General features: G+C 41.8%; 1 protein-coding gene across 2 annotated transcripts in view; it reads right to left on the bottom strand.

Annotated features, from left to right (window-relative positions):
* The window catches only part of slc5a9 (solute carrier family 5 member 9), a 71,083-nt gene that overhangs the window by 6,867 nt on the left and 39,413 nt on the right, over positions 1–24,803 (bottom strand). For both annotated transcript variants that reach the window (XM_053321749.1, XM_053321750.1), the window contains 8 exons: positions 23,429–23,593; positions 23,217–23,322; positions 20,750–20,830; positions 19,142–19,347; positions 14,941–15,076; positions 11,821–11,928; positions 8,106–8,256; positions 7,279–7,447 (listed from right to left, as the gene is read on the bottom strand). In XM_053321749.1, the coding sequence (XP_053177724.1) occupies positions 7,279–7,447; positions 8,106–8,256; positions 11,821–11,928; positions 14,941–15,076; positions 19,142–19,347; positions 20,750–20,830; positions 23,217–23,322; positions 23,429–23,593 (1,122 nt within the window). The remainder of the gene's footprint in view (positions 1–7,278; positions 7,448–8,105; positions 8,257–11,820; positions 11,929–14,940; positions 15,077–19,141; positions 19,348–20,749; positions 20,831–23,216; positions 23,323–23,428; positions 23,594–24,803) is intronic.

Below are 24,803 nucleotides of genomic sequence, written 5' to 3'. Positions count from 1 at the left end.
ATCTGTCACACATTTGTTATGCTGTATTCTGCTTAACACCAGATTCACCGGAAAAGTGAATTTATGATGTTCTGGTGGACAAATACAATGCTAATGTATGTGCAAAGGGGATATGATGCCACTAACTGGTGACCAATACCCACAAACAAGTAGTGAGTGACACTTGAGCTTTTGCTTTCATGTCGCTAAATTGGATGCATGCAACATACATCAATAGGGCGAGAAGCAACTCGCTATGGAGAAACAAAAAGTAAGATAGCAGTCGACACAAACTGATAATAAAAATATACATTTGTGTAGCAGGGGTGCTATAAAAAGGTGAACTATATCAGAACCTATGCTGTAGGTAATGAAAGTGTGACTCCCATTACCTCCTTGCATTAATTGTTAAATATTATTATCAATTAAGGTTCCTGCTATTGCTCAAGTGTAATGGGACACTAAATACCTGCTACTTTCTTTTCTATTTTTTTTTCTTTTTTAATACTGCATACACATTTCCTGTATTTTCTGGTTGTAATCTAATTAAGAGACTGAAAAATAATTATATATGGTAATAATAGCATTGCTAAAACAACAAATCTAATGGTGGCCTAAAACCTTTGCAGTCTGTATATCTGCGGACTATAAGCAAAGTGATGAGGGACTTTCAGGTGTGTCAGCTGAAAAAGATGATGTGGAAAATGATGTCAGATTTTTTTTTACTGAATTTGACAGATTTTCCTGCTATTTACAGATAATGGGGCCAATGAAACACAAGTCCTCCCTGACAAGTCTTAGGCCACCATTAGATTTGTTGTTTTACCAATGCTATAATGGACATATATAATTATTTCTCAGTCTTTTAATTAGAATACAACCAAAAAATACAGGAAATGTGTATGCAGTATTACAAAACAGAAAAGAAAACAGCTTATACAGGCTAAAGTGTGTAAGACCTCCCCTTACACACTCCAAACCTCCCCTTACACTTGAGCAATAGCAGGAACCTGGCTCTTTTAAACCTTAATGGAATGGAGCCTCAATTAATAATAATATTTAATAATTAATGTTACATTTGTGTACATAGTATTTTATGATGGTGGTGGCTTAGGACTTTTGCACAGTACTTTAAATGTGAAAAGAAAATGTGTGTGAGTGTCACAAGGTGGAAGTCTGTTTTTAAGAGTATTTTGTGTTGCATGTTTTTATATCTTTTATTTGTTTTAGTTTTAATTAAATTATGATTTTATTCTGAATTGTTACTGTGTTTTATGATTTTATTCTGAATTGTTACTGTGTTTTATGGTTTTTATTGCATGCTTTTATTTTGAAGTGGCTGAGTGTGACGACTTCCTGCCTTAAGTTTTGTTTTTTTTAATTGACACATTTACAAAACAATTTGGCATAGTACAGCGTTATACAACCATAGGCTACAGACAAGCCTCAAGATAGGTTTGAACAGTACAAATAGTCAAAATATCACAGTAAAAGTTTACCCAAATAATGAGATCAAAGAAAATAAAAAAAGAAGAAACTTAATAAGTAGAGAAATAAAAAATAAGGGGGGAGAGCTAGGGGAATTCTGTGAGGTTAAGCTCCTCTACTAAATCACAAAGCTTGACAGGAGTCTTTTTCTCCATGCATTTTAAAGATGAGAACTAATAACACAATTCCTTATGAAAAACATAGATTTGGGGTTTTGTTTTCATGAATTTGTTCTTATGTATAAATAATTTTGCAAGAATGATGATTGTATTAATTCCCAGGTCATGTGTTGGATCTTTTACAGGTATACAATATAAAATATTCTCTTTTGTTAAATTAGAGAAATTGACAAATTTGGGGAATAACCAGTCATGTAAATCTTCCCAAAAGACATTAATAAACTTGCAATCATAAAATAAATGTTCCGTGGTTTCAATTTCATCATCACAGAATGAGCAATTGTTATGTTCTTGGACAGCTTCGAGAAGGCATCCCGGTGATATCTCATGGTGAACTGCATGATGACTTTTCCCTTCCTCTCGTCTCCCAAGGTGGTGAATGATGTCAACCACGGTTTCGGTTTCCATCAACGTAGCCCACTGTGGCGTAATCTTTGAAAGGATACCAATGACGATGTCTCAAATGTGTTTGTCATCTTTTTCTTTCAGGCTATGAATTTTGAGGTTCCAGCGTCTCTTGTATCACTCCAACTCAGTCACTTTTTCTTTCAGTTCCTCATTTTCTTAAATGAGCTGGGGCATTTCCTTTTCCATTGATTGCATTTTAGCTTTGCACTCTTTAATTTCAGCTGCATTCATCTCCACAAGCTGGGAAATGTTAGCCACCATGATGGAATTTTCGCTTAGCTGATCGCCGAAGTTATCATTTTTATTGGTTAGATTTACAATAGCCTGTACGTGCGCTGTTATATCCAAGAATGTGCGGACAACCTCTCTGTGCTCACTGTAGTTTATTTTACATCTGCGACTATCATGTTACTTTTTGTTACAGTGAAACTTTACGGCAGTGATGTCAACCTGCCGTGACTTCAGGTACTGTGGCTTAAAGTCATATGCCACATTCACCCCCCCCCTCTTCTAAAGTGCTGAACATACTCAAACAAGTTAGTGCAACATAACATCACTTAGGCCTGAACATAGCCAACCTGACTGGGTAAACAAGGTAGACTGTCAGTTTACCCGCATAGCCTTGTGGATTATTCTGCCATGCGACAGGCCATGCACTAATCTAGAACATAGTCTCTGAAGTAAGAGGGCCTCTGGCGAGCCCGGACAGGACGGGGCCCAGGCTCCCGGGCGCCTCCGGTGCGTCAGGTTCTGGTGGGTTTTCGGGCTGCAGAGAAGAGAAGTCCCCTTATGGGACCGATTGGGCCGGCGGATACGGACCCAGTCGGACACTGTGAGTGTGGGACATCTCGCCCGACGCACCCTGTCGTAGCGCTGCTTCATCCGGCGTTGCCTCCCTGCTACAGTGTCGCTGGGAGGGGACTTCACTGGCGGAGTGTCTTCCGTGGGAGGCCGCAGTCGATCTAGGGGAAGCTGGAGTTCACATCCCAGCATCAGGAGGGCTGGGGAGCTGCCTGTTGTGGCGTGTGGTGTAGCCCTGTAGTGTAGCAAGGTGTTCTGTAGCGCAGCAACAAACGGGAAGCCCTCAGCCAGGTGTGCTCTCAACCCATTCTTGAGGGTCTGGTTAAACCGTCCACCCCCCCCGTTGGCCTGCGGGTGGTACAGGGCAGTTCTGATGTGTTTGATTCCTCTCCCCTCCATGAAGGAGGCGAAGTCGCCTGAGATGAACTGAGGGCCGTTATCGGTGGTAATGGCGTCTGGCACACCCCAGCGGGCAAACAGGGAGGAGAGAAAGTCAGTGACTGCCTTGGTGGTTACCAACCCCACCGGGAGGACTTCAGGCCATTTGGAGTGGAGGTCGTAGGCTACCAGGAAGAAACGTTGGTGATGAGGGGTGCCGTGAAGCTCCCCGCAGATGTCCACCTGGATGTGGGTCCATGGCGTCGCTGGCCATGGTAGGGGCTGCAAAGGGGGTGTCGGTGGCGGGCCCGTCTTACCACTGGTGAGGCAAGCTGTACAGTCCTTCACCATTGTCTCAATGTCTCTGTCAATGCCTGGCCACCAAACCAGACCCCTGCAGCGTTGTTTAACCCTCACAATGCCTAGGTGACCCTCGTGAACCATGGCCAGGATGCGTGGTCTCAAGGCACTGGGGATCACAGCACACAGCCCTCTTGCGACGCAGTCATCATTCCAGCAAGAGAGGTCGCCTTTGACACAGTGGAAAGGCGCTAGCTCCTCAGGCACCTTGGTGGGCCAACCCTCCTGGATAAAAGTGCGGAGCTGAGTCAACAGGGGGTCCTGTGCAGACGCTGCCTGGAGCTCCTGCAGGGAGACAGCTGTCTGGAGGGGCTCATACAACTTGAGAATTAGCTCCGGCTCAGAGCAATCCTGGGTGGTGTCCGGTGCAGAGGTGAGCGTGGCCCTGGATAGCAGGTCGGCCACAACATTGTCCCTGCCAGGTGTAAACATTGTGGTGAAGTTATAGGCTTGCAACCTCTCTGACCACCGGTACAGGCGTAGTGGCTTGTGTCCCGATCCAGTCGTGGCCAGGAGAGCTGTGAGTGCCTGGTGGTCGGTCCGGAGTGTGAAGTGCTGCCATGTACATGTGCCACCGCTCGCACGCCCAGACGCAGGCCAGAGCTTCCCTCTCCCCCACAGAGTACTTCTGTTCAGTAGGGGTAAGAGACCTCGAGGCAAACGCCACAGGACGTTCAGTCTCCCCGTGGAGCTGGGACAGGACAGCACCCACTGCGGTGTTGGACGCATCACAGGTCACTAACGTGGGGCTCTGCAGGTCAAAGTGGGCGAGCACAGGAGGAGAGGTGAGCTGAGCTTTTAGCTGACTGACTGCGGCAGAGCATGCAGGTGTCCAAGACCAGGGCACATTCTGTTTAAGGAGGGCACGTAGCGGTGCGGTGGTCTCTGAGTAGTGGGGAAGGAAATGCAGGTAAAACGCAGTCATACCCAGGAATGAGGACAGCTGCGCCGGGCAGGAGGGCTCAGGCAGCCGCAGGATAGCTTCAACGTTTGAGTGGAGTGGGCACAGAAAAGATGCATTTCTCCCCGTTCAGCATGAGGTTGTGGTGGGCGAGCACATCAAGCACCTTGGAGAGGCGGTCGTCGTGCAAGGCTGATGTCGCTCCATGCACCACTATGTCATCCAGGTACACGACCACACCCGGGATACCAGCGAAGATAGTGGCCATGATCTTCTGGAAGCAGCTGGGGGCGGAGCTAAGTCCAAAAGGCATGCGGGTGTACCTGAAGACCCCCATGTGTGTCACAAAGGCAGTGAGGTTGCGGCTCTCTGGGTGCAGGGGAACCTGCAGGTAGCCCTGGCGGAGGTCGAGCTTGGAGAAGACCGTCGAGCCGTGAAATTTGGCCGAGAGCTCCTCTGTTGTGGGCAATGGGTACTTATCAGGAATCACCGCCTTGTTCACCTGCCTGAGGTTGATGCAGGGTCGGCCGCCTGTCTTTTTCCGTGCCACCACCAGGTTGGAGATCCACGGTGATGCGTCCACCCGCTCAATGATGCCAGCGTCTAAGAGTTTCTGCAGCTCAGCTGTGACATCGTCACGTAGAGCAAGGGGCAGGTGGCGGAGGGGTTGGATGACCGGGGTCACAGCTGGGTTTAAGAGCGGTTGGTGGTTAAAGGAAATGAGGCAGCCCAGCCCGGCGAACAGCGAAGGCCAGCGGTGCAGCCAGGGTGTGGCCACCGTGAGTATGGTGGCACCCACGTTGTCTGTGATGGAATAGCCCAGGGCACAGAACAGGTCAAATCCGAGGAGGTTGGCGCCATGGTCTTGGTCCCATGGCTGGACAGGCGGGCGCGTGTGCAGTGTGATGAAGAGCCGCAATTCCCACAGCTTTGACGTGCCGTGGCGCCCCGGCGTCCCGCGACATTAACCTCGAGCTCGTCGGGGAGAGAGGTGTGCTCGGAGAGCGGGGCAGTGAGAGCTACCGTCTGAGCCAGTGGAGCGAGGCGAGAGGGGGCTGGGTCCGAGGCCACTAGCCGGGATGCTAACAGAGCAGCCAACTCGAGTTGGAAGGCTATCTCCACTGCTTTTGATAGCGTCATGTCGTCCGGTGCCATAAACAATTTCTCTCGCAGCTTAGGGTCCGTCGTGTGTTCCGCTAGCTGGTCCCTGATCATCTCCTCCTCCAAAGCGCCAAATTTGCAGAGGCTGACCAAACACCGGAGGTCGGCGATATAATGGTGGACCGACTCACCGGTTCGCTGTCGGCGCTGCCTGAAGACGATACGCCGTACCATGACGCTCTGTGGGGCAGCGAAATGTCCGGAGAGCAAGGTGACACAGTCGGCGTACTTCGTGGTTGGTCCAAGAGTCCAGAAGATCCGTTGTCCCTCGCTGCCCAGGTTGTGGATTAGCATCGCCCTTAGCCGCGCGTCGCTAGCATCGGCTAACCCGATGGCCTCAATAAATGTCCGAAAAGACTCGTACTAGCGGGACCATGGGACTGGCGGCTCCCCGGGTAGAGCGAGGAACGGAGGAAGAGGTGAGAATGGAAACTCCATCTTCGTCGCCAATGTTATATCCAAGAATGTGCGGATAACCTCTCTGTGCTCACTGTAGTTTATTTTACATCTACGACTATCATGTTACTTTTTGTTACAGTGAAACTTTACGGCAGTGACATCAACCTGCCGTGACTTCAGGTACTGTGGCTTAAAGTCATATGCCACATGCGCCTCATTTGGGACAATAGGTGGCTCTTGAGCTTTTTACCTTTGAAGGTGGCTGCGGAGTGTTCTTCGTTGGAGTGGCAGGCGAGGATGGTATTTTCCAAGGCTACAGTTACCGTATTGATCGCTACCTATACTTGCTTCAACGTCTAACAAAACTCCAAGTTTCATGTAAATTTCGGGGAAGTTGCTTAAGAGCTTATCTCATTTTGCCCCTCCACCTTCCCGCCTTAAGTGACTACCTGATTGAACGCACTTGTGCAAGCTCTGTGACATTGATTGGCAGTTTTAGCGCCCAATGACTAACCCTAACCCTTGCCACAGGTTACACCGTGGCGAATTCACAGCTGAGGGGAGGGCCTGGAGTGCAGAGGAGAAGAGTACTTTTATTGAGCGGAGAACAGCATCGAGGAGCACAGCACAACGGCACAGAACGGGGTCAAGGACATAGTGAGTCACGGCTAGCAGCAGGACGAGCAGAGTGAGAAACTGCCCGCGGTATAAGTATCCTTTCAGAGAAACATAACACTCTGACCATGGAGTTTTTATCAGGACTCATGTTTTATAAGTTTGATACTGGTGGCCTTCTCTGTTTTAACAGGTGCCTGGTTTAGCGGGTGTGTGTGTGACCTCCAGAGCCACAGACGAAGCAAAGATTACATGAGTGGAGCGTCCTGCAGCTGGAAAGAGACCATTATTTTATTCTTTTTTATTTATTTTGACCACATAATTTTATAATGGACTTTTTAAACCTTCCTTGCCCCTTTTATTTGGACTTTTTTAGTATTTTATCTGTGGCTTAAATTGTTGTTTTAAAATCACTACTGCTTTAGTAAATCTGCTTGTGTACAACCATTTGCATCTGAGTCTCCTTGGTCATTGTTTGTGTTGCTCTCACCCCAATATTACAACGATCCTGGCAGTTTTCAAATTCTATTCAATCATCAAAACCATATACACTCACAAAACAGTTTCCCATATTACATGTGTGTATGTGAGAGGGAGAGAGGAACCTACCTGCTCATTAGCACGTGGCCAGAAGATAGCCATTAGGAATACAGCAGTAATGGGTGGAGCTAGAAAACTGGTCACTGACTGGATATAATCAAACAGCTGTCCACTATTAGCTGTTTGAATGACTGGTATCCACAAGAGACTAACACACACCAAGACCAGAATGAACACCCTGAAAACACACAAAATACAATAATTCTGTCAGCAGTGGAAGAGGCCTAAAAGAGAGGAAAGTTACAGAATGCTGCATACAAATAGCAACTGAATAGAAAGGAAAACAAAGGAACATCACTCTGATCGCCTCCATAACTCATTAAAAAATATAAATATTGAGTTTTCAGCAGACAAAGCAGTTCAATTAAAAAAAACATTAAGAAACAAAGTGTCCATAGTTGAACAACCAGAATTGCACCCCACCAATCAAAATGGTTACAGCCATCAAATGGAAAGACTATGTATTTATTTTGTTTCTTATGAAAACATAAAATAAATGAGTAAATAAATTGACATTGAAAAAACACAAATACAAAGAAAAATTACTTACATCAGAGGAGAAAACTAAATTAAAATAAATGATTAGTAAAGGTGTATAAATAGAACAGGTCGCGAATTTGTGAGATGGAAAGGTAAGTATTTTCTATTAAAGCAGTACTAACAATCTCATGAGTGATTCTAAGTGCTGATAAAGTCTAGAAGGGGTTTTCAAGTCTTTGAAAGGCTTTAAGGTATCCTTTGATTGAGAATCTTAATTTTGCTTGCCAAGTAGCATACTAGCTTTTGGGCATGGGTGTGTTTTGTACAGGTGACTATTGTTATTCTTTTAACACTACCTTCCAACAATCATGAGTTCCATCTCTGAAGCCTTAGGCCTGGCTCTGTGATAGAGGTCCAGTGTAAACAGAGTGGAGCTGCTGTTAAAGATGGAGGTCAGAGATGACATCAGCGCAGCAAGCATCACTGCTAGCATCAGACCACGCATACCTGAACAGAGAGAAACCTGGTCATGGTGAAATAGCCAGTGAATAATTTTGATGTTTGTATGATACTACTCAAGGTTCTAAGAAACACAGGGCAATTCAATGTCTGACAACCTTACATACACATAAATGTAATAGCATTTTGACAGTTTGGTAACAGTGCACCCTTATTATTGTCTGTGTAGCGGACACAGCACCAGTACGGCTCAGAACATCATCTGGTCAGAGTCACCTTTGACCCTGAGATGAGTAAATTGGACCAGGTTTGATATAGAGACTGACATGGTCTCTGTCTTGGACAAACAAAGATCCATTAACATTCCATGGAGCCACAAAAAAGTGACAAGAACTACACAAAAGTTTCGGACGTCATAACTTATCGGAGAGACTTCTTCCATCAGATTAGAGTCACACAGACCACGATCATAAACTAAAAGACACATTCCTGACTGTATCCTGAAACCACACAAAGCATGAAAGTGAGAAAATGAGTGTTAAAAACTTAAACACGAACATCTTAGTAAATAGTATAAAAATAATAATAATAATAATAATGCATTTTATTGAAAGGCGCCTTTCAAAGCACTCAAGGTCACCTTACAAGGCACATATAACACAACAACAGTACATCAAACAATATAAATCAGGTGACATTTAGTGCAAAGATAAAGAATAAATATGAATGTGACTACAAAGTGCATTAGTACAATAAATAAACAAGAATGAAAATTTGCATAGTTAGTGAGAGACAGAGTAGGCCACTCTGAATAGGTGCGTTTTCAGGCGGGATTTAAAGGTGGAGACAGAGTCTGAAGTGCGAATGTCTGGTGGGAGAGAGTTCCATAGGCGGGGGGCAGATCGGCTGAAAGCTCTTGACCCCATGGTGGTTAAGTTGGCATATGGGGCAAAGAGCTGGTTGGCAGAGGAGGATCGGAGAGTTCGAGAAGGTGTGTAGATGTGAATAAGTTCAGAGAGATATGATGGTGCCAGATTGTGAAGGATCTTGAACGTGAGGAGTAGAATCTTAAAGTCAATGCAGGATTTGATAGGGAGCCAGTGAAGTTGCTGCAGGGCAGGAGTGATGTGTTCAATAGAGGGAGTTCTGGTTATGATACGAGCGGCTGCGTTCTGTACCAGTTGGAGTTTGTGGAGAGATTTCCATGGAAGACCAAAGAGGAGAGAGTTACAGTATTCCAGACGGGATGTGATCAGGGTATTTACCAGGATAGCGGTGCAGGTTGGTGAAAGTGAGGGACGGAGACGATTGATGTTACATAGATGGAAGTATGCAGACCAAGTAACGTTATTGATGTGGGCTTCGAAAGATAATGTGCTGACACCCAGGCTCTTGACTTGAGGGGATGGAGGAACAGTGGAATTGTCGATGGACATGGAGAAAGTGTTGAGTGTTGCTAAGGTTGATCTGGTAGTGATGAGGAGGACCTCAGTTTTTTCGCCGTTGAGTTTAAGAAAATTGAGTGAGAGCCATGATTTAATTTCCAGTAAGCAGTCGGATAAAGCTATGGGTGGCAGAGTGGAAGTAGGCTTAGTGGAAAGATAGAGTTGTGTATCATCAGCGTAACAGTGGAATTGTATGTCAAATTTCCTGAGAATGTGACCAAGAGGCAGAAGATAAATAATGAACAGGAGGGGGCCAAGGACAGAGCCCTGGGGAACACCACTAGAGACTGGAGAGCAGCTGGATCTCAGGTTCTTGATTTGAACAAACTGTGTGCGGCCAGAGAGATATGATGTGAACCAAGCCAGAGGGATGTCAGTGATTCTAATGGAGGCTAATCTGTCCAGGAGGATGTCATGAGAAACGGTGTCGAAGGCTGCACTCAGGTCGGGGAGAACCAGAATGGAGAGAAGTCCAGAGTCAGATGCCATCAGGAGGTCGTTTGTGATTTTCACTAGGGCCGTCTCAGTGCTGTGGAGGGGACGGAAGCCTGACTGAAATTGTTCATAGAGGTTGTTGTCAGACGGATGGGTTTGACCTTTAGAGCTACCTCTAAAGGTCACCTGAAGCCTGAATGACTCATTGCCATCCTTTTGGCACCTTACACTATAGAAAAATCTTTATACAATTCCAACGTGATGACCCACAGTACATTTAGACACAAATTAAGTTACACTTTAAGTTGAAACAAATATTTTATGCATTACCGGTAACTGGGAACCCTACCTTCCACCATCCAATATGGATAATACTTTTAATCTCTGGAAAAAGGCAGGCATCCATACAATAGGAGACTTATACATTAAAGGCATATGTGCGTCTTTTGCACAGTTACAGAATAAATACCATCAACCTGGAAGTAGTTCCTTCAGGTACTTGCAAATAAGAGACTATGTAAGAACAAATCTGCAAAATTTCGAGACCTTCAAAGGCTCTCACCTTGCCAGGTGACTCCGGCCTATGTCTTGCTCAGAAAAATCGATACCTTATATTTTTTTATATATATAATAGATATATAATATAATAGATATATAATAGATATATAATATAATAATAATAATAATATAATATAATAGATATATAATAGATACAGTGTATCTTCTATATATATATATATATATAAGATACACTGTCTTCATTATTCTAAGGAGAGGTTACATAGAATATACCCTGAGTTTTCTCCTACATGTGTCAGATGCCTCCCAGCAGACGATACGTTGCTTCACAGCTTTGTTCTATGTCCCAAAGTTAAGACCTATTGCTTTAATATCTTCAGTTTAATATCCAAAATACTTCACATACAGCTAGAGACTGATCCATTCATTATTATTTTAGGAACATCAGATGATGTTATAAAGTTAAGCAACTTCCAAAAATGTTTCCTCTCCTATAGTCTTATTATTGCAAAAAAGTTACCCACCACAAAGATGTGGCTCAGTGACCTTACGAACACACTCCACTTAGAAAGAATAAGATATACTCTTATGGATAAACTTGCATACTTTGAAAAAATGTGGTCTCCTCTCACTCATTATGTCACACCTCCTATCAGAAATTGATATTTCCCGTTCACATCAACATAGTAGTAAACAGAGGGAAGAATGGGGGGGGGGGCTGTCTATATATTTTCTATTTTTATTTATTTGAGTTTTTTATCCTTGGATAGTTTTCTTTCTTTGTATTTCACATTTTATATCTGTTTTTTCATCTATTATGTTCTAAGAAAACAAGAAAGTGCACTAGGACCTGTACTCTATGCACACAGATGTGTGTATACTGTAAATATGTAACGGTATTTCAACATGCTCTAATAAAAAACACTTGGAAATGAAAAGCCAGCTAAAATCCTCACCGGCTTCCGATACATGGGTCAGCCCTTATTACACTATCAGCTATAGACATAGCATTCCTTATACTGCTTGAAATTCGAAGTCACTTATCTATCGCAGCTTTCAGATTTCTCGTTCTCCAGGTTCACAGTCGCAACTCTCCAATCCAATCCATGCAACCATTCCCGCTTTCAGATTTATCTTCTTTTCAGACGACTCTGTCTCGCTCTTAACACAACCTGTGTGTGAGTGTGAGTGTGAGTGAGAGAGAGAGACTCACCAACAGGCATCAGCTCCACCACTAGTTTAGGGTAGGCAATGTTGGAGCAACCAACTGCAGCTCCACACACACGCTGACACACTACTGGATCCACACAACCAACCTCATCTATAAATGCAAACACAGACAGGGTGAGAATTGGAGATGTAAAAACTTAGGTATTCACTTTGTTTAAGAAAACATATAAAAAGGCCAAGATTTTTTCTTTTCCAAAAAACACAATAACTTCATATTTTAATTTGCTTGTGTTTCCATTTTTTCAATGACAGACACCATGACAGATAGATAGATTGATAGATAGATAGCTGTATTAATCCTGAAAGTAACAAGATACAGAGAGTAATCCCAAATCCAAAATAAACAGATGATGTGCCCTATTTGTCTTGAGGCGCAAAGCCAGCACTTATAAATAATGCACTTAACCTCAGGCACAATTCTATTTTTTGAGTCTTGCTTGATCTTTCCTCTGTCCTTGCTCCTCTCTGAAGTAGTCGTTCTTGAACGCAGTCCGAAAGCTCTTATTTCTGTTTTGAGGAGCTAGGAGGGAGGAGGATTCCTGAGAAGCCATGAGCGAGGATACACCAAACCATGAAGAGTGAAGGGCTTTGAAGCCATTTTGACAAAAGAGATTGTTTACTATATATAGTTTTGTAATGAGGAAATGGTCGAGAGGGTTTCTATCTACTTGTGGGCACTTGCAGGGGAGGATGCCCACAAACTGGAGAAGACTAATGACTGATGAATCTCACCTGTGTCAGGGATTGGGAGGATCACGAGTTAATAAAAGTGTGGCTCAACAGCTGTATGATGTGTGAGGGAGACTGAACTACTTTGTCCATGGCTGTGGTGGCACTGTGGTGGGAGGGTGCTTTTTGCAACTTTTAGTGTTGCAGACAGTGAAGACAGTTAAGCTTTAGGTAGCGAGGGACCAGAAACCATTAAGTGCCTTTGCCTTTCATTGTGGATCCATACATCACATCATCCATCAGTGTTCTTCCCTTCCAACTGTGTTTTCCTGGGCACTTTTTGGCTTTATGGGAGGCGGGGCGAGATAGGTTATACATTTGCATGTTTAATGTTTATGTATTGTCTTAGTGTATGCTTTATCTTAAATTAGACTTTTTTTGACACTCAGTAACAGACCATAGAAAGGTAACACTGTGGCTAAGGGGGCCCACTGCCTCCCCCTATTGGTAGAAGTGGTTTAGACCTGCCTACAGTTTAGTGGTCCCTATATGCATTGTGTTGCTACATTAGTGGGCAGTGTACTGAGTACATTGTGTGTGCTGTGTTAATCCCAGTGCATGTAGCATTTATTCTGATTCACTTTTGTGTGTAGGGTGGCAGCCAGGGCTAAATGTTTAACTATCTTAATGAACTGACATTTTTCAATAATTGTTGTTTTATATATACATCTTATTGTATTGTATTGTATTGTATTGTATTGTATTTTATCTTATCTTATTGTAATACTATTGGGCCCCTTTTTTCCATAGATATAGAGATTTTTTTAAATGTTGAAACCCCTGTAAAATGACTCACTTCCCAGAATGTGATACATTTGGTCTGATCTCACAGCAAAAGTTTAGAAGAGCTGCACAACTGAATCTTTTTTTAACCATTCAAGTTAGCCGGAGGGCCGAGTCAGAAGTTGGTGGTCTCAGCTGGCAGCCTCTACTGTGCATGCTCCATGGACGCATTTGGCCTATAGACCGTGTGCAGTATGTTTTCATCGGGTATTTTTTGGGATGTAGATTTTTTGGTTTCATGCGGAACTGAGCTACTTTCATGGAAATTAATGGGGCACCGCTTCTGATACTGTATCCAGTTATCTTTTTTTCATCTACAAAAAAGCTTTGCCATTTGACTTTGCATGTTTTTTCATCTACTGCAGATTCACATGAGAATCAAAACACAATTTTTAAGTAAGATTTTTTATCAATTATACCATCCTGGAGTTCATATACAGTATATGTCTTGGATGTGTGACTTTCTCCATAACAACTTATAATGTTGGATCTTTTTCATGTTTCTTAAAACAGCCATAGTCATTACACAGCAGCAAGAATGATATTTTTGATCTACAGTCTCTGATTAGGATTGTACAGCAGAGGAAACTTCATTATTTTTTTTAATTTACAATAATTGATGTCCTGTAGTATCCAAAACATCAGGCTGTTTAACAATAAAATCATCTGAAGTAAAGCAGTTGTTCTCAGGATATGGATGACATTTTTATGAAATGAAATTTAAAACTAAGTTGAAAAATGTAATTATTTTTTGTCAGCATATTTGGAGTAATGTATTTGGACATTTGGGGTGTTCTGAATTTATATATTTTAATATTCCTTATTTAACTGTTGCTACATTTAAAGGGAATGATAGGAACTCACAACTGGCTATTAGTGAAACTAGCCCAACCTGCTGATTCTGTATTTCTCCCAATAAAATGTCTTCAGTCTTTCCTCAACATTGTGTCTGGCTAAGTCTGGGTTGTGCCAACACTGATGGTCAGGAAGCTGTTGGTCACATGGACCATGTACAAGGAATTAAGACTTGGATTGTACCTGTGACCTTTGACCTTTTTCAGAAAGAGCATGGCCCATTGTGTTCATTAATAAAACTAATTTCTTTTCTTGCTCTTTCTAATAATCCATCTTTTATTTTAGTTTAGTCATAAAAGTTTTTTATTATTATATGCACTACAACGTTCTTTGTAATTCTATTTGTGCTTTGTTCAGACACACACTCCCTGTGTGGAGAATTTTCTTCCAAAATCTAACAGCCATAAATTGAGAGACTTTGATTTTAGAAAACAGAAAACAAAATCAACCTATGGTAAAATGACCTATTATTTGCGCAATCCTCCCTTAAATGCAATATTTGCTAAAATGACATTTCCAGCCAACATTTACAGTATGGCAATCAACCTCCCGATATTACATCTTGCACATTATGCCTGCTCTGTAATATAATATGTTTGTCTATTGTGGTAATGCACAATGGTTAAATTAAAGTATTTTAGGTATTTTAATGAAGTAATAATTGAAGAATGAATCAAAATGAACGTGCTTTAACATCTGACATTACAGTTCCACAGAAAGAGGTATACAAACTGACCTGGGAACAGTGCTCTGCTAATCATGCCTGGCATGACAACGAAGAACATGGGCAGCAGTTTAAGGTAGCCTCCCAACACACTGCCTGCTTTGGCATGGGACAAAGACTTGGCTGACAGAGACCTCTGGACAATAACCTACACACACACACACACACACACACACACACACACACACACACACACACACACACACACACACACATTGTATATTTTTATTTTTGATATTGTTTTTTGTTTGAGTGTATGTATAGGCCTATACAGTTATAATGGGACTATGGCTGGGCAATAAAACGATAGCGATATATCTAATAAAAAATAAGTTTGGTAGAAAGTCACTCCATGGTAACCTAGCAACGTATAACTATAAAGATAACGATGTGAATTATAACGTCCTATAAACAGCGCTGTCAAGCACGCGCACAGCTCCAGCTGTGTCGGCTGCTAATGAAAATACACCCGTTAATGCTGTATGTTGTACAGAAAGATTGTGTTGATCAGTATTTCAGACACTAATTGTAATGTTTAGTTCCTGAGTTTGTAATTTCCTGTTTTATTTTGGTAATCAGTCTATAATAGAAAAGGCCTTTCCCAGCATGAGAAATAGATTAATATAGTAAAATACTGTAGGTTTATACAGTATGTGTACATTTATTTATTTATTTGAGTGTTTTTCGTGGTTGTGTTGGCCTTTTATTTTCCCTGTCTGCCTTGATTGATAACAGGAGATTAAAATCAGAGTAATGATTACCTGATCTGGACCGATATATTAACTCTGACCAGGTTCGGGTTAGAGTTTCAATTAAACCTTTTAAAAGAACACAGTTGACTTATTCAATATAGTGTGTAGGGGAGACTGGGGACAGTTGCAACACTTTTTACATTACTCTCAGTTACTCAGAGACTATTTGGACTAGGCCCACCAAACCTTTACATATTAAACTTACACATGTCTGCTTATTACCCATACCATTTAAAGATGGTTACATGTAACATGTCAATCACAATATTGATTTGAATTGAAAAATTCAGATGTTGCAACTGACCCCAAACATGGGGACAGTTGCAACACAGATCAGGGACGTTTGCAACATATTAAACACATTCAATTTAACTAATTAATTAATATTTATTTAGTGATATTTATCATAGGCCTACCTTGTGTCAATGTGCAGATGTTACTGAAGCTATTAGAACTTCAGTGTGAGAAAAGAAGAATGGAATAATTTGCTTGGTCCTCTGAGAATACTTTTTTGCTGGTCCAGTACCCTGCAAGCGGTATCTTATGGTGCTTTTCCACTACACAGTTCCAGCACGACTCGACTCGCCTCACCTCGGCTCAGTTCCAGGAACAACCTTTTCCATTACAAGAAAGTACATACTCAACGTGGGCGGGGTCGTCATAGCATGGCTCCGTGATACTGCCGTGACTTCGTTTTATACGTGACACAAACACATAAACAATGGAGGACATGGAGGCAGTGGTGTACTTGCTGCTGTATGTGACTTTCTGTCACACACAAAGCAACAAAATTGAGAAGTATGGCTGTAACGCTGTTGCCGGTATTTAAAAAGTACCAGGTTTGATTCTTGTGGGGGTTGGTTCATAACTCTTCCAGCGACAAGTCTTCTGACCAATCAGCGGCCAGCAGTCTGTTGACGTCACATTTAGTATCGGCTGGGCTTACTTGGAACCTCAGCAGAGCAGGTACTAAAAAAGTACCAGGTACCAGGTACTATCCCTAGTGGAAACGCAAAAAAAACCCGAGTCGAGGCGAGTCGAGTCGTGCTGGAACTGTGTAGTGGAAAAGCGCCACTATTTGATGTCCCGCTTGCAAGTCTCTCTTTTTTGTGGAACCTGAATAATGTGGTGTGGCATGTGTCGAAGGCCTTGGCTAGTGCCCTGACTAATTTGCCCTAATCTCTTACAATATCTGAGGCTCATTCCAAAATATTGAGGGAAACCCCTCTGTTAGTGACTCTCTTCCTCACTCTTGGCATACTGAAAAACAGAATACAATTTCTACTTTTAGATGATTTATTTACTATAGGACAACAAATAAATTTCCTGTTTTCACAGGAAAATGTATGTGGCTGTTTGTCCCATAGCACAACAGATACAACAGAACAGAACAATCATTTCTAATTTTTACTCAACTAGATATTTGGGGATTTATTTTGTTTATCAATAGCATTAGTCTCTCATTGTCTTATAATATAATTGCCAGTTCTGTTCATCATGAGCATAGGCACAATAAAATACATGAATTGTGCCTATTTTGAACAATCTTCAGAAATACTGTTTTGTGGTCTGTTTTGATATGATTAGCCAACTTAGCATGGGGACAGTTGCAACTGTTGCAACTGTCCCCATGGTATCAATCATGACAAAACATCATGTGCTAGCTAGCCACACTGACATTGACACATGCTAACCATGTCACTGAATAGTCAACAAAACAATGATTCAAACTAGGTAAGTTTGGATTCACTCATACAAAATGTCAGGACAGTATGACACAAATACAGCTCATGAAAAAAGCTACTTTCATACCTCCAAAACAACTTTTCTTGATAAAAGCAGGACCAGATGCTCAATACTGCCTCTCTCTTCTTAGTGGGCAGTAGTGTTGTGTCGTTCGCGAACGTGTCGTTCGAACGAACAAATCTTTTGAGTGAACGAAGTGAACTGAATCACTTCATGAACTGATTCGTTCCTTTCTCAGTTCAGTTCAGTTGAGCTCAGCCGCGAGCATGGCTGCCGGTCGGGAGTGGAACTGCCGCGACTCACTCACTCGTTCACTGCGAACGAATCACTCAGTGAACGACAACACTGAAACAGCGCCACTTTCAGCACAGTACGTGAACGAGATTCATGTCCTCAGCATGTCGTTCAATGATTCGTTCGCGAACGTGATTCGCCGTCATTCAGTTCATGATTCAGCCCACTTTCAGCACAGTACGTGAACGAGATTCACGTCCTCAGCATGTCGTTCAATGAATCGCTCGCGAACGAATCACGTTCGCGAACTGCTGAAAGTGGCGCTGTGTCAGTCACTCACTGACTCAGGACACTGAGGGCTGAGGAGTTGATTCACGTTCAGTACATGTACTGCTAACATTAGCGCTGTGTTGCTAACATCAGTGTAGCATCATGTTATGTTATTTTACTGTGCACAGAGGACACTTTCACTGTGTAATATTTTTAGTGCATGTATAAGCAGCGTTGCGTCTCCCGCGAATGATTGTAGTCCTTGAACGCACCGTCCCTCAGTAAGTGAACGTGAACCTCAGGGCTGAATCATGAACTGAATGACGGATTATTTGGCTGTTTATCAGTTCAGGGAGTTGGAGAGCACTGAACGATTCGGTGAACGAATCTTTTGAACGAATCATTTTAATGAACGGATTTTAAAGATTCAGTACAGTAAAAAGAACTGCCGTTCCCATCACTAGTGGGCAGAGGGTCTAACTGAGCATGTGCAGTGTGAGTGTCATCACTCTAGCATGCTTCTGATTGGAGAAATAAGACTTGTTGCAACTGTCCCCTGTTGCAACTGTCCCCAGTCTCCCCTACCTGTGTGCCTACTCGAGACAAAATCTCTTCATCAGAGCTGTCACTGTGCGCAAATAGACTACTGCACCCGAGTCATGCTTTTGCACATTGCATTGCGCTTCAACATCAGTTTGGTCTGTAAATACTGAAACATCACAGCAACTAGTGTCTGAAATACTTATCATCAACACTCATCTTTCTGTACAATATACAGCATTAACGGTTCTATTTTCATTAGCTGCCGACACAGCTGGAGCACTCAGCGCGTGCTTGACAGCGCTGTTTATAGGACGTTATAATTCATAAGTGTGGATGCTCACATCGTTATAGTTATACGTTGCTAGGTTACCAGGGAGCGAGTGAGTTTGTTCCTGCAACCAACCTTGCTTTGCCTTTTTTTCTTCCAATGAAGTGAAATTATCGAACTTTCTACCAGATTACGTGTCTATCGCAATATATATCGCTATCGTTTCATCGCCCAGCCCTAGTATTATTACTTCTTCTTTTTTTACTTCTACTATTAGTAGGCTACTTTACTGTTCATCTAATACTGAGAATGCATTTCCAATCCAAGAAGACACAAATATGTCAATATGCAAAACTTCTATGCAAGGCATGTATTAGTGTATTAGAGCAGGTAAAGGTACCTGATCAGTGCACCAGACCCATGTAGACAGTACAGTTAGCCCAAACACCAGACCTGGCCACGGTAAATCCCCAGACACTGGATCTCTGAACAAGTGGAAAGCATCACTACGGGGTAGGTGGCAGGTATTATTGGTGACCGTCATTGAGGGTGCAGCTGACATGTAGCGGTCCACAAGGCCTTCATACCAGCCAACTTCAGAGAATGCTTGACAATGCACAAATAAGATATTAGCTTTAAACAGAGTCATTCTAAAACCTCATTATTCAAAAAGATTAATTATCAGTCATCATCATGGCTGTAGTGGTAAATTAAAGCTTATTATAGATCAACAAATTAACAAAACTGAAAAATATAATCAACAGTTTGACTTGTAGATGAAGAAGCTGCATTTTTGTTCCATAATAACTAAATTGATAATTGTATTGCTTTGTTTACAACAACTGAGGTCAACAACTGTTTTACAGCATCCATATAGTCCATATAGTTGTTTTATTGTCACCTATATTAAAATATCATTTTATAGCAGTTTTCAATATGTAGGTACAAGTTAGACCCTAATATTCTGCCTCAGTCTTTGGATTGGTTCATGTCTCTACATGTTTTCTTTCCTTCTTAAACTTTCCTTCAGTTAAACCTTCTTTGATTTCTTCAGGTTTTACTTACAATATAAGTGGTAGGGTTGTTGGGCTTTTTTTGGCACCTAGCTAGTTCCACACTCTTCAACACAGAAACTTTGTTCAAACATGAACGCATTCAGCTAAATTAGGACATTATCAGATATATTCAGCTTTTCAATGCTTTCTGTTTTCCCCACTCAAATGAATGGACAGAATGTTTTGACATTTTATGCTGTAATGATTCATACTTGCAAGTAGAAACTCCATTCAAATTTTAAAATGTTCAGCATCTTTCATATAGCATTGGTTACATTCAACTTTTAAATGCCATTCATAATCCTCAAAATGTTATACTTTGTTTGAAACGTATGTCACACAGCAGGATATGGAGAGCTGGTAATCTGATTGAGCAGTAGGACTGGCAGCCTGCCCAGGGACTACAGATGAAATTTAGCTAGTAGCTAATTCTGGTACGGCTGAGAGCCATGCACTATCCCTGTTAAATAAACAAAACAACAACAAACAAAAAAAGATGCACACAGGGCTGCAAGGAGCCAATCAACAACCAGGAAGCAGAGCTGCAGGTGGGAGGAGGAAGCTTGTCAACTATAATTTAGCTCCCTCTTTGTATAAATTCCTACAATCTTGGCTTTAAGGCTTTTAGTTTAAAATATATATATATATATATATATACTTTTTTTAAGTAATATTAAATCAGTCTGGAGGGATTTTTCCTATTGGTGTAATAACATGCAATGTGGATAAATTCTTAAAGAAAATAAACCCAAAACCTGAAACAAATTTCGGGTGGTAACACAGGTTATTTGACATAGTAACTGTAATAGTATTACTGACATCCTATTGGTAACACGTTATATTACTCTGTTACTGCTAAAACAATATATTACTGTAATAGCTTGTAACACTGTTGCACACATGTAGTATTTTGATGACTCTTCTTACACCCATAGTGTGCGTGTGTGTCTTACCTATGAACATTAGTGCAAAGGCTCCCGCCACCATGATCAACGTTTGGAGTGCATCAGTGTAGATCACTGCTGCCAAACCACCTACACAAACAGACACAAAAACACACACACATTGTGAATTTGAAAAAATAATCTTGACTCAAACTGTAGGCTACATGTTACATTTTTCCAGAGCTTTCAACCACATCGTCCATCTTCCCAGTATACGACCACCTGTTGTTGTGATCCAAATTCCATGCTTATTTCATCATTACTTATGCCACTGGCCTGTGGTCATTGAGGCAGGTTATTGTGGTATGCTTATGCACTGGCACTATTGTGGATGTCTTTAGGCATATGGGGACAATGCACTATGCCAAGGATAGGTTGAAAATATTTGTGAACATATTAGCTAATTCAAGAGTGCAGTGTCTTTCTGTATGTTGACATTATAGCATGGGCGTTGGAGGTATTCAAAATGTGGGTGCAACCCACTTTAACTCAGTTACTTGACTGTCTGAGCATAAATCACAAGCTGGTCAGCAGCGCTCACTCATCTGTGTGTGTGTGTGTGTGTGTGTGTGTGTGTGTGTGTGTGTGTGTGTGTGTGTGTGTGAGAGAGAGAGAGAATCTGCCTAGATGTAAGGTAAGGTAAGCAGTGAAAACTTGCAATGGAGGTTCAATGATTTGAGCATTCTTTCAGTAAGTGAGTGGAATGAGTTTGATAATGAAGCACTGACACAAAGTAGATAGACTGATGTACTCCTTATAGACATGGTAAAAGTGGGTGGGTCCAAACTAATAATTTTGATTAATTAATTAATAATCCCTTATTGATTTACACTCCTGAGATGTGGAATAGGTTGATGCAGGTAGGAGCCATAGTGCTGTCTATGGGACAAAAGCCTCATTGGGGTCGTCAGGTGGGCTTCTCTAGTGTTTTCGATGATAGGCCCACGACACCTCCAGAGGGCTCATCGGCAACACCTGGCGTCACAGGTGTGCCCCCCTTTGCTTAACCCTTCTGTGTCACAGTTACTATTTTGGGGCCCAGGTGGCATCTCTCCTCTTCACCCAGAGCCCCCGGCCTATAATTCCCAAATCCTTAAGCAGCCTGGTAGTTGTTTTACCCATAAAGCCTCTGCAGCCAACTTCCACTGGGCAAACCTTGGCTTTCCACCCACGTTGTTCAGCATCAGCTGCCAGCTCAGCATACCTAAGGCTCCAGGCGAGACGAGACGAGACACGATATTGGGTTCACGAGATCGAGATGAGACGAGATTTTAACTATATTTTTAAAGTATATTTTTTGGGGTTTTTTTGCCTTTAATGTACAGGACAGTGGAGATAGACAGGAAACAGGAGGCAGAGAGAGGGGGAATGACACGCAGGATAAGACCGCTCGTCTCGGGATTCGAACCGGGGTCACCTGCAACGAGGACTATAGCCTCAACACATGGGGCGGGCGCTCTACCATCATCTTGTAATGAATCAGTTAAGTTCTAGTTTCTAAATATATAATTATCATATGCAGTATGCAGCATTGTAAAAGGTTTCTCCATATAGATATTTTATAGATGGATAATTTTGGTATTACATTTTTGGTATTAAATAACAACCATAAATACAAACGTTAGATACAATCACAAATACCAAAAAGTAAATTATAAAGAGTAGAAAAAAATTCTAATATATAAATATAAATTAAATAAAGTATCCAATTATCAAACATTATAACATATTGCTAATAAAAAAAACAGAAATAAAAGTAAATTGCACAAATCCTGTATCACATAAATACACAAGTAGAACAACATACAAATTGTGTTATAATTTGTTAGTGTGACTCATTTTACTTTTTGCATCATTAGGCTTCCATAGTGCGCTAGATTCCTCCACTCCTCCTACCTCAGGCTCTCAGTGTAGAGACCTGAGGTCAATTAACCAATGCTCCTCTCCTCATCTCATACTTCTGACTGAGATCTTTTCAGCAGGTAGAAGCTGTAAAAATGTTAAATGTTAAAGAAGAAATGAAGTGCGAATGGGCGATAGAAAACCAATCGTCTTTTTTTTTTTTTGATGTGCCCCTTAATTATAGCTTTGAGAGACAAAATTCACTTCGACGAGAAATATCATCACGTTGAGATCTCATCACACCCCTACATCTGCTATTACAAAAACTCTGTCTGGGTGAGCCCAAGGTTGTTGTAGTATTAGCATCTGAAGCTATGAACATCAGTGATTATGGCATGAATTCTCATGGCATATAGTGGGGGAAACATTCGAGTAATAAACATTCCATGTCAGAGCAGTGGTTATTAAGAATCTTTACATTTGTACAAAATCCTCCTCCCTGCTCTTACTGCTTTTCTTCCTGCTCTTACCGGAGTCTCTGTTGCTACTTGGCCTACTAAGATATCTTTCGTGCCAAGAAATATTAGGAATATTATATTGATGTTAAGTCAAAGGGCTGTGTGTGTGTGTGTACCTGCCACAGTGTAAGCAGCAGTGACCAGCAGCAGTATGCCTGTGGACAGATAGAGATCCCAGCCAAACGACACCTGGATGAACAATGCCCCTGAAAAGATATCTGTCTGAGTAACACACACACACACACACACACACACATTTTAACTTTGAAAAGATGTGCCAAATTAATATAGGTAAATGTATATGTGTGCTTGTGTGTGTATGTCATACAGATATTTTGGTGAAGATGTAGAGGATGAGTGACAAAACAGACATGTATATGCGTATCCTCTGGCCACCAAAGCGTTTGGCCAGGTACTCCGGCATTGTCACCACACCAGCAGCGATGTAGACAGGGATAAAGATCCAGCCCAGAGCCACCAGCACCCATGCTGCCTAGACACACAAACATTAAAGTGACAACACATTTTCAGTATTGTCTGATATCACATAATAAATTAAATGAAGATACCTGTAATATTCTCCTGGATTATTTGGTATTCAGAAAAGCAGAAATGGTGGGCTTGTATGAACATTTATTTCTTACAAGTTAATAAATAAATAATAAATACAAAATAATTATTTGTTTCTGGGAAGAAAAAAAACTGTCAAAATAGCATCTGTGTTATCAGTGTATAAACAGCTGCAGATTTATCTGTCACAGTTGAGCTGTGGACCTGGGGGGTATTCCAGAAAGCGGGTTATATGGAAAACTCAGAGTATGTTAACCCTGAGATGAGGAAACTCCTTGTTATCCATTCCAGAAAGAGAGGTAACTGAAACTCTGAGTCAGTCACCATGGTAACTGACTCTGTGAACATAACCTGCTCGCCAGCAGATTTTCTTTAAGAAAACCCTGAGTTTCTACCTGTCTCCTCCTACCTGAAGCAAGCTGCCAGACATGGATGGTCCGTTTCTTCGCAATCCGATAGATATCGAGGCAGACTTAATTCGCAATTCCTTATGTCGGGAGATGCAGTATCACTGTTCATTACACTCAATCATCTCATCTTAACATCCTCCGGCGGCCGGAGTCCGGCCATATCTGCCTCTTTTTTAGGAAGTATTTTATTGTACACATCGTCACATTTTTGTCTTAAAATCAATGACTCCAATATGTATAATAAGTAAAATAGTGTAAAATGTTAACCTACTAAGCAGGATATTAGATGAAAGGACATATGTGTTAAACAGCTTTCTGTTGGGGGTTTAAATTACTACACGTTGAAATAGCCACTGAATTAATATTTACTTTGTTTAATAGCCGACATCAACTATGAATAAAATCAAAGCAAAGTACAATCATAGCCCAGCAAAATGTGCCTTACTTTTCTGAATTATGTTTTTTTATTTTCCAAATGCGTTACACCACTTTTTCACCTGAATTCTACAATTTTAAGTGAGGTATGTTAGTCAGTGGAGTGGTGCATTAAAACTTAAGCATTGACTCGGGCAGCAATTTTCTCCCATGACCCTTCTTATTTGCGTCTGCAGCGGTGAAATATATATATATGGTGATCATATTCTCCACAGACCTGCAGGGGGAGCTCCAGTTACAGTGAGGTGACGTAACTCGAGCATGTTTTCTCAGCAGTTGCCATGGTGA

The sequence above is a fragment of the Scomber japonicus genome, chromosome 7 (assembly GCF_027409825.1).
Source record: "Scomber japonicus isolate fScoJap1 chromosome 7, fScoJap1.pri, whole genome shotgun sequence".
NCBI lineage: Eukaryota > Metazoa > Chordata > Actinopteri > Scombriformes > Scombridae > Scomber > Scomber japonicus.
Note: the sequence above shows the minus strand (reverse complement) of the source record. Positions and strands in the feature narration are given on the sequence as shown.